Raw genomic sequence first — 10,933 nt, 5'->3', positions numbered from 1 at the left:
TATTCTTCATACCCAGTTTATTTTTTTCTTACAAAGAAGATGATCTATCAAATATTGCACAGTAAAAAAAAACATAAAAAGTGAAAATATAACATACTTTTAAGGGAAAAACAAATCACTTAGAGCATTCCCCCTCCTTGAGAGTGATACATGGTCGATCAGTCTTTTTTTTTTTCCTTTTTTAAACCAGTCACTCCTGTTTTGCACCCAGGGAAAATATTTGCTGAACAGTAACAAAGTCTAAAACACAGACGACTTCAGGACACATTTGGCAAACGTTTAGAGACCTCAATCAGTCGCAGAGCACACAACTCTTCAGACGGATCCATCTGCGAGGAAGAAGGCTGTGAAACTGGTCCTTCAGAAGGCTTTGCACACATAATGCTGGTGTTCACACCCCAACGACGGCCCGTGGCTCGGTGAGATTTCTTGTAAATCCATTCCCGGCACAGCACATTGGTTATCAGGCGGCTGTCCTCAAAGCTGTTTGGAGATCTGCAGAGTTTTTACTCCTATTTATTTATTTATTTTTACAGCAAAATGAAGCTTAAGGGAGCAGCTCAGGCTGTTGGGCAGAAATCCTCTCTGCCAGAGTCAGTTCAGTTTGGCACTTATCCGTATCCACTGAAGAGCCTGCCTGGTGTACTGGACAGCATGAGCAATGCTACTGTGAAGAGTCAACGGCCCAGATAGAGTATTCAAATAGTTGAAGAACTCTGTAACGACAAAGACACACAGACTTCCTAAAAGCTTTCAAAGCTTCAACTTGTATGTGAGCAAGTTAAATATATATATACACACATTCACACAGCTGCTTGCTAAAATACCATCAGCCCTTGAACCTTTTCTATGTTTTGCCATGGCATTAAAGCAAACTGTAAGGCATTAGGATCTTATGTGACAGACCAAAACGTAGCAGCGGATGATTCTGAAGCAGGGGGGATGCATGGTTTTAATTTGTATTATTTATTTATTTTTTACAAATTAACATCTGAGAGTCTGTTACAAATTTTCAACCATGTTTACAAGTCATTCAAGGGTATATCTCTCCAAGTTATGCACAATTAGAAAATTAATTTTTATTTTTTGCAAAGTAGCTCAGTTTCTGTCAATTTTGGATGGGGAGCATCAGTAAACATCAAGTTTTAAGTTTTGCCCCACTAAACAGGATTGGCCCTGTATTTAGCAATCCTGATCACCTTCCACATCGACATTTTGTTTTTGGCCCAAAAAAAGATAATGTTTGGTCTCATCTGGCCACACCCCCTTCTTTGACTGGATTGTCGGCTTGTGGCAGAACGTCCTATAGCTTGTATCTTTCTTTCAACAATGGCTTTCCTCATCCACACAGGCCAGATTTGCAGAGTACACAGCTAATGGGTGCCCTGTTTAATATATATTATTTGTATCAGAGTAAAGGGGCTGAGTAAAAATGTTGGCCGAAAATGAGAAACCACGCGTCAGTATTTTCTTCCAATTCACAACTGTGCTCTACTTTGCGTTAATCTATCACATAAAACTCCCCCCAAAAGAATGGGATATAATTTATTTTATTTTACTTATTTATTTATGTTTGGCAATGGACTGTATATATATATATATATATATATATGTATATATATATATATATATATATATATATATATATATATATATATATATATATATATATATATATATATATATATATATTTTACCTTTATTCTCCTTTGCGAGGTTGTCTGCCACCTCCCAGTACTCATAGCTGTACAGGACGCTGTTGGTGATGTTGAGGTGGTTTGCTGCCATCTGGTGGATGCGCTGGGGGATGCTTATGAGAGACGTGGGACTGCCGCCCTCGTTTGAACCCCGTCTGTGGTGTTTTGCGGTGGGTGACAGTGAGGACGGGAGTCCTGCTGTAGCCCTGGCAGTGAGGAGACATGCACAGCGCAGCGTTACCAGTCAGTCTGAGTCCAGAGGCTGGAACGGAGGAGCCAAGACGACTAAATTGTTCACAATAAAGTGATGTTAACTCTATATTATTCATTAATCTATCCACACCTGTCATACTGTAATATTGATTGGGCAAGTACATTTTCTAGTTATCTTAAAAAAATACTACTTTTACAAAAAGCTTTTGTTCGCTTAGCAACATTTTCTAAAGTTGATGCAGCTAGTGCTCCTCTTTTTTTCCCCAAATTACAGCTGTTGAATATTTTTGAAATTAATATTCATCAAACATGTACCTTTGTTTTTACGATAAAACAAGGTCAGTCCCCTGATACTTTCAAGAATTATTTTGTTAAGAACTGCCAAGTGCATTCTTATAATACTAGACAAGCTTTGTCTTTTCATTTACCGTTAAGTATTAAAACCCAAGTGCAATTTTCTTTTCGGCATCGTGGTGCAAAATTATGGAATGAATATGGAAAATATTTGGAATCTTCAGAAATAAATGGTAGAAAGTCTTTGAAAAAAATACTGTTATCCAAAAAAGACAGTGATGTATGATTTTATTTTATTCCCTGAAATCTGAAGGCTAAAATGTATAAATAATGTTACTGTACATGTCTATTCTGTTTTCTCTCTTGAATGAAAGGACTTTCATAATGTGAGCTGCCTAATGTTTTGTTGGTTTAGGGGTGTGGCCTTTGGTATAAGCCCTAGGGGGTTTCTGTCACACTCCATCACATTTTTTATTTCTTATTCTATTGATGTATTCTGAGTTTCTATTTTGATCTGGGAAAATAAATAAAATAAAATAAAATAAAACCTAGAAGCTTCCACTCACTTCCCAGAGTCCATCCAGCCGGGCGGCGTTGTGGGCACTTTGGGAGAACTCTACAAGAACAAAAACAAAAATTCATGCAGCCACCCGTACCAAAGTTTTAACATTCTACCAAACAGGGACATTCTTTCCTGTCATTAGATTGACCTTGAAATAGTCGAGCAGCACTTTGGAGTACTTCAGCGCATGATCCTTTTTTAAGCGGAACATCTGCCAGTAAAGGAGGGCAAGGCATCTGAAGCTGTAAACACAGACAGACCGCACAAACCCGTTCTCAAAATGCACGTCCGTTGTCCCAGGGACAGATGTGGCATAAACAGAGAGGAAGACAAACGCACCACAGGACCGCCAGCTGCTTGTCTTCCTGTCTCGCTCCAGGGCCAGAGTGGCTCTTGAGCCTCATGGCGTACCTTAAGTAAAAAAACATGGATGTCAGTCGGGTTTTGTGGCTTCAAAACTTCAAATCCTGTCTGTTTGTTACAACACCGGTTGATGTAATTCACCTGATCAGCTCCACCGTCTCAGAATACATGGTGAAAGGAGACTTGGCTTCGAGTGGCCCTTCCTCCATCGCTTTACCACATTCCATAAAGGACAGAGCAGCATCAACGTAGTTAACAGCTTTTCCCAGCTTGTCCACCTGGATAAGACACAAAACAAATAAGCGAACACAGAATAAGGCACGTTCAAGAGCGATAAATCATAAGACAAGCATTAATTTATGCTGTCCAGAACATAAACTTTGCTAGCGTACATCAAAGCAGGACTGTGTAACGTTTGGCCACTAGGGGCACTAGACCTGTAACTTCCAGATATAGTGCTCCTGAAGGCCTCATCCAGCGACAGATATGAGCCTCTCAAGTACATAGGCCAGTTTTTGTGGATGGCAGCCCACACAGTGCATTGATATGTGCCGAGCGCTGTACATTGACCAGAAAAATCTTTTTCTATATCACAAATTAAGATAATACGTGGGTCAAAACTTAAACGGTGCTGCTTTAAAAGGCTGCAAATTCAAAGTTATTCCTGCATGCTGTGCTTAAAAATGAAATGGATGATTTTCCAGTGTTAATGAAGGAGCATCTTTGTAACAGTTGGTAGGGTACCCTCATTCAGCAATAAGGAGAACTAAAATATTTAAAAAACATTCCATAAAGGAATAGACAGTAGCAATAAGTAGTTTTACTGAAAAGAACATCTTCTCTTCAGTGATGTTAGTGGTTTTCCTCACACTGACTACATGGTAAGATCCTTTCACAACATTTCAACTGGATCTTTTTCTGAACCTCGATGTGGCATTCTGACTTATTAGTCCGATTTTCTTTTATCATCCTCCGTTAGAACCTACTGGTGGCCTCAGGTGAGTTGTTCTTCAAATTTTACGTGTGTAATTCAGAAATTGTTGTTAAATTAATGACGACATCACCTTGCGACCCAAGTGCCCCATGGTAGGCCTAAACCGTGTATCGTATGGTTTCAGGTAAAGGATAGGCTTTTTAAAGTTACTTGCAAAAAATATTCACACCTCTTGAACTTTTCCCAATACTTCAGTGTCTTTTTTGGGATTTTCCTTGAGGGGCAAGATTACGCACAAGTAGAGGCTCTTTAATAACCGGTAGTTGTTTGCACTGATTTTTGTTTAGGGGAGACAGAGTAAAGGGGGCTCAATACAAATACATGCCTTTCTAATTTTGATTTGTTAAAATGTTTGAATCATTTTTCTTTCATTTTAAAACAACCTTATTCTTTCAATCACAATCACGTACATAGAGGTTGGTGCTTTTTATCAAAATATGAACAAGTTCAAGGGGTGTGATTACTTTTGCAGAGATAGTTCTTTCTGTTAATAAAAAAATGTTCTATGCTGTCCTTTTAGATCCACAAATGCCGTTATGACTGCCTTGCAGATGAACAGAAATTGTCTTTTTTTTAGTGAGTTGTGTGTTTCCTCTCCACTTCAGTATGAGATTGTAAAAAACACAAAACCTTCTTCCAAATTTTCGAAATGTCCCGACATGTTCCTGAGACGCTAAATACTGGCACAGTAGCAGTTTGCAATGTTTGTTTCAGATGCCTTGGTTTAGCACCCACCACTTTGGTTAGGGGCAGTAAAACATAGAGTAGGATGTGATGTCACAAAAAAAATGTTTCTATCCAACATTAATTTAGTTTTCCACTCTTCTGTCATAGGTCTGAGTTTTTCCAGACCAGAGGTACAAACATCAAAAGAGCAAGACGCCTAATCAAAGTCAGCAGGAGCAAATTTGCTGCTGTGGGAAATCAGTTTAGGACACACCGCACTCCTGGAAAATTCTCAGATTTTGCAATCCATCATGGGAAAGTCGGAAGAGCTTTGATTAGTTTATCAATCTGCCTGTGGATTAAGCTCCTCCACTGATGCCTTCATACTCCTTTTTTTTTTTGATAAACAAGTTTCAAAGATCAGACAAAAGTTTTGAGGTTTTCCTACTAATATTAAATAGACATCTGTCTGCTTCTTAATGGTCCAATGATTGCCATGAGGTCCCTTCTCATCACTTGAATGTTTTGAAATAGTGTTTCTGTTTAGCACTGCTGAATGCAAGCCTTATTAAGCCCCACACACAAACCGCTGCACACTTTTCAAGTTTAAAAAAAAGATATTTGTAAAATCATCAGTCATCAACATCAGTCGAAAATTGATGTTCAAATTTCAAAAAACCCACCATAGCATCAGCCCGGTGCTTCATCCGCTTCGCTTCATGTAAGTAGTATTCAGCATGTTGAGAGCTACGAGAAAAACAAACATGCATAATCAAGAACATGTCACCAGTGAGTTGAGGTATGTACATTTTTATGACTATAGCTGCTGAGAGGCTAACTTGCGGACTCACAGCTCTTGGTTTGGTACGGTGCCCCTGTGGCCAGCAGGTCCCCAGGTGGGCTCGGACGGTGGCTGAGGCTGGCGTGACACTTTTACACACTCCACCTCCATCTTAGGCTGCACCGGCAAATACTCCAATAAAACCAAATGTCGCAAGTAGCAGAGTTGTCTAAACAAATGAGTTCATGTCAAGATGTCACCTTTACAATTGCGTCTCGGCTCTTGTCTTTGGTCTTCTGCGGGCGGGACTGCTGCTGTTCGGCCGTTGCCTTTGCTTTGGAGGGAGGCTTGGTGGGTTCAGGGCTCTGGGGCAGTGGAGATAAGGGGGACAAGGGAGAAACTGGCCTCTTGTTGTCCAAGTATTCCTCCAGGTATCTTTAAAAAAAAACATACCCACATATTCCTTTAAAACCCAACATTATACATGGCAAAATACACCTAGCCCACCATATCGAAACCCAATTAAAATCTCTCTGATCAGTGATTCCTGACCTGGACGGCCACACATGAGGGTAGGGCCGAAGAGGGTTGGGGATATGGCATAGGCTTGGAAGCAAAAGATACTGTTAATTTCTTTGTTTGTTTACACAGTAAATAAAGCCCGGACAAGGGGTGTCTAAAACTGTCCAGTTCTAAGTAGTCCTGGGCAACAAAAAAGGGAAATTCTTTTAATTAAAAAACAAAGAAATACAGCCCTGAGATAGACTGGCGACATATCCAGGGTGTACCCCGCCTCTCGCCCATTGAAAGCTGGAGGTAGGCACCAGCACCCCTCACGACCCCAATAGGGATAGATGTATTAGAAAATGGATGGATGGACAAAGAAATACACATTGGGAAATTTATGATTTTCATTCGCTCAACATTACATTAAACACACAGTATTTTAATGCAACTTAGCAGTAGTTTGAACTATGGGGAATCGTTGCTGATCCGAAACAGAAAAAGTGTCTCAACCGTTTGTCTTATTTTAAAAAGATGCACCCAATGTTCCCAGTTTTGGGGAGCTGATTGTCTTTGTCTAGAATTGTTAATAGGTATTCTCAGCGACAAGAATAGTGTATGGGTCACTCTTTCTCCAACAATACTAGCTTTGTTTTACCTGCCTAAGTCTGCTTTTGAGTAAGTACCACTTTTCAAATTAAAATCAAATAAATATAAACTTATATTTATGTTTAGCAAAAGAGCAAAAATGGGTAACAACAGGAAGGAGAACAAGGTGTCCTGGAATGTGTGTGCGTGTCGTAAGAAAGGGGTTCATGCATGCATCTTTGCATGCCAAGATGCATGCATATATATATATATATATATATATATATATATATATATATATATATATATATATATATATATACTTTGCAGTCAAACAAATCAAAAGCAGGGTTTAGATTTTGGATTTTTCTTGTTATATTGACAGTTATACAGAGTCCTCATTTTAGAGATGAGTGTGGCATTTTGGGCACAAAACAGACAGTGAGTGTGTGTGTGTGTGTGTGTGTGTGTGTGTGTGTGTGTGTGTGTGTGTGTGTGTGTGTGTGTGTGTGTGAGTGAGAGAGAGAGAGAGAGAGAGAGAGAGAGAGAGGGAGAGGCAGAAAGTGAGTATGTGTATGAGAGACAGAGAGTATGTGGGAGAGAGTGACAGCGAGTGAGAGACATAGTGAGATAATGAGTGTGTGTGAGAGAGACTCACAGAGAGTGAAAGACAAAGACAGAGTGAGACAGAGAGTGAGAGAGAGACATACAGGCAGAGACAGAAAGAGAAAGAGAGAAAGTGAGAGACAGAGAGTGAGAGCAAGTGTGTGTTTGTTAGAAACAGACAGAGAGTGAGCGAGAGTGAGAGACATACAGAGAGACAAAGTGAGAGTGAGTGTGTTTGTGAGAAAGAGACAGGGAGTGAGTGTGTGTGTGTGTGTGTGTGTGTGAGAGAGAGAGAGAGAGAGAGAGAGAGAGAGAGAGAGAGTGAGTGAGAGTGTGTGTGTGTGTGAGAGAGAATGTGTGAGAGAGAGTGAGAAATTATATTTTGACATAGGAACATTTAATGAATTAGCCAGTGTGCACAACTGCATGCATGGATATGTACTCAAGTGCATATGTGAGCACCGCAGCAGGTAGGACGCACATCTTTGTCAGTGAAAAAAACTTGACAGTCACTGCTCTGTTTTTATGGGGGGGGGGGGGGGGTGTTTTGGATCTTAATCAATCAAACCAAGTGATTACTCAACAATGGTTCCTTTTCAGCGTTCACAGAGAGATTAAATGTCTTTCTTTCAGATCCCTCATGATGTCATGCAGTCTAACACAGTTTTCAGAGCATTCAAATAAAAAGGAAGCCCAAAGGATCACAGATCCTCCAATTAGAGATGGTCTTCAATGAATGGTGCCCTGAATGAGTCCCACCTTTTACCACACCCCAACCAATCAAAAGGCATGAAATCATCTGAATTCTGGGACAGGATAAAATGTATTGGAGTCTTGCACAAAGCACGTATCATACTTTTCCTCAGGACACTCATTCCCTGTGAACTCTCCCTGCATAAATGCGTCAGAAAACTTGTTCAAGGCGCAAAGAACAGATAAGACAGATATTTTACATCTTACTCATGTTCCTTTTTTAACAGCGCCTGGTTCAACTGCCCATATGGCACATACAACAAAACACCACTGTCTCTACTATACTAAGCAGTGAGCCCAGAGTGCCTTTCAACATATCTGGACCAACCTGGAATGTTGGGGAAAAATCAGATTCATCAAGGCATCCGGTTTCAGTTGAAGCAGAGATTATTTAATTACTCACATTTACATTTGTGATGGTAAACAGTTGATATGTAGATAGTTTAATGGCATGCAACAGAAACTACAAGGGAATTCATGATGTGAAGTGTTGAAATTATTACCCATTGTGTAATGTCTCAGTAACCACTTTCTCAGCCATTGTTGGTAAAGATTCTTTCTGCCCTGGGGCCTCGTTTGGATAAAGAAGACTCCTCTTGGTTTCTCGCTGCTTCACACCGTTTTCCAGCTGAAGAACACAAAAAACAAGTGGACATAAAATTATTCTGTGCCATATTAAGGTCTAAAAAGTACTCTTGGTTTTAACGTCTCTAGGTAAAAGTATAAATAATTGTTTTCTACCTTGCGTTTCCTTTTGCCGTCTTTAGTGGATGTCTCAGGGTTATAAATGTGTTTCATAGCCTCTTTAGGCTTTTCCTTAGTGGATAAAGAAGGTTTGAAAGGGGAGGCTTTGTTAGCAGTGGAGTTTGTAGGGCTTTCTGGGACTCTCTTGAGAAGACAGAGGTCTATCTGCACCACCAAATTTCTTAGCCCCCGCTGGGCATTGGAAGGAGTTTTTTCCCCTCGCCCAAATGGGACCAATGTGTAGAGCCTTTGTTTCGCCTCACTTTGCTGGCCCTCACATGGGTTACCTGTGCTGGGTCGTCTGGGGAGTACTGCCTTAGGCCTGGTGGTGTCAGGTCTGCTTGGAGGTTGGTTCCCTGTCTTGGTAACCCTCCTGTGAGAAGTGGACTCAGTTGAAACCTTGGTGACAGAAGCGTGACATTCGGATTCAGAGTCTGAGTTTGAGGTGGTTGTGGAAGACGACGATGAAGAGGAGGAGCTGAAGGGTTGTCTTTGGGGAGTTGGGGAGTGTGTGGATAGCAGCGGTGATAGGTCTCTGTGTACCTCTCTTTCCTCCTCACATCTTCTTCCCTTTTTTGTCCTCCCTTGACAGTCTAAACCCTCTTGAAGGCGTTGCTGTTTGTCGTTAGCAGGCACTCGTTGCTTGGCTGTTTTCCATTCGTCCTTTGCCTGCTCCCCCTTCCTCCTATTTCCCCCTTGTGCAGTGTCCTTCTCCCCACTTTGCTCTTCTGTTTCTCTTTCCTCCTCTTCCTCCTCTTCTTCTGCCGAACTTTGGATCCAGGGACGTCTTAGTAGCTGCTCCTCCGCCAGCCTTCTGTCTTCCTTTCGTTCTAGTTTTCCTTGTTGTTTTTCACGGTGATGTCTAACCTCCTTCCTTTCATGTGTTCTCCCCTCTGCTTGGGTCAGATGAGAGCTTCTCTGATCCACTTCCAGTTCCTTAGACTGAAGCTTCCTTGGTGAGGTTTTGGTATGGCTTAGATGGGTGAGGTTTGGGTGGGAAGCCTTCCACAGCTTTGTCCAGTGTATAAGGTTAGGAAGAGGTCCAGAGCTCGATTTAGTAACAGGATTGCCAGTAGCGTTAGAGGTAGTTTGGGAATAAGTACTAGGAGCTGTGCTGGTTTCCCGGCCAGTGGGCGCTAACTCCTTTGATCTTTTAGGGCTGTGCTGAGAAGGCCGCTGAAATGGTGGTCGTGGCTTGGGTTTGGATTGGTTGCCTTGGATTTGACCAAACTTTGTTGGGTTTTTAGTTTTAGGGGTGTCAGAGAGCAGTTTAGTTCCCAGATATGAAGCAGGCTTGGGTGTAGAGTTTTGGTTGGGATTTGGTTGGGAGTTTAAACTTACAGAACGTTTCAACTTGGTTTGGCTTTGGACTTGGCTTTGTGTGGGGTGATTCTTAGGCCTGTTCTGAAAAGATGGCTGAAGATGACTGTTAATTGTGGGTTTACTCTTTGAATTGGTGGTGGGCACTGGAGGAATCCATGGTCTTATTTTAGTCCTGTACGGGGTAGATGTTAGAACAGAATGTGACTGGTTTTGGTTCTGATCCCCAAAGTAGTGAAAACCCCTCGATGGTGGTGCACGTAAACTGGGACTTGGACTTCTTGGAGGAGGTATGGGGCTTGGGCTTCGACTGGTTCTTGGGGTTCCACAAGGACTGGGGCAAAAACTTGGAACTGGACTTGGAGGTGGGCTTTGCCGCGGACTAGGGGAAGGACTTGGACAAGTGCTGGGGAATGGGCTGGGACTTGGGCAGTAGCTGTAACCGGGGCTGGGGACTGGGCTGTTATTGTGACTGTAACTTAACTGTGGACTCGGAATGGGAGTTTGGCTGGGACTGTACTCCTGATTGCTGTCCCATGACCTGGCTGGTGATGGGGCTCTTTGACTTAGGGGAGAAACCTGGGGTTCTGCAATAGTCTGAGAGAAATCCTGATCATTCCTGCCAGATTTTTTCTTTGACCTTTTCAGCCATTTATCTAACTGCCACTGGGTGGTGGGACGATGATCGATCTTAAGAAAATAAAGGAAAAAGAGAAACAAAATGACAAGTGTGATTATTTAGGTTACATAATAGATTTTTAATATTTAATTATTTGCTAACAATGAAGATTGTGCACAAGTCAAACCTGAAAGAAGGCACATCTACATTTAAAATGAGCAAAACAGAC

At 41.5% G+C, this 10,933-nt stretch overlaps 1 protein-coding gene across 2 annotated transcripts in view; it reads right to left on the bottom strand.

The window, feature by feature from the left end:
- Positions 1-10,933, bottom strand: part of aff3 (AF4/FMR2 family, member 3) — a 29,727-nt gene continuing 18,794 nt past the window's right edge. For both annotated transcript variants that reach the window (XM_036139123.1, XM_036139124.1), the window contains 11 exons: positions 8,763-10,775; positions 8,525-8,649; positions 5,831-6,005; positions 5,641-5,747; positions 5,473-5,536; positions 3,271-3,407; positions 3,106-3,177; positions 2,915-3,008; positions 2,771-2,820; positions 1,698-1,903; positions 1-716 (listed from right to left, as the gene is read on the bottom strand). In XM_036139123.1, coding sequence (XP_035995016.1) covers positions 595-716; positions 1,698-1,903; positions 2,771-2,820; positions 2,915-3,008; positions 3,106-3,177; positions 3,271-3,407; positions 5,473-5,536; positions 5,641-5,747; positions 5,831-6,005; positions 8,525-8,649; positions 8,763-10,775 — 3,165 coding nt within the window. In that variant the 3' untranslated portion in view covers positions 1-594. The remainder of the gene's footprint in view (positions 717-1,697; positions 1,904-2,770; positions 2,821-2,914; positions 3,009-3,105; positions 3,178-3,270; positions 3,408-5,472; positions 5,537-5,640; positions 5,748-5,830; positions 6,006-8,524; positions 8,650-8,762; positions 10,776-10,933) is intronic.

This window comes from Fundulus heteroclitus, chromosome 7 (assembly GCF_011125445.2).
Source record: "Fundulus heteroclitus isolate FHET01 chromosome 7, MU-UCD_Fhet_4.1, whole genome shotgun sequence".
Lineage (NCBI taxonomy): Eukaryota > Metazoa > Chordata > Actinopteri > Cyprinodontiformes > Fundulidae > Fundulus > Fundulus heteroclitus.
Note: the sequence above shows the minus strand (reverse complement) of the source record. Positions and strands in the feature narration are given on the sequence as shown.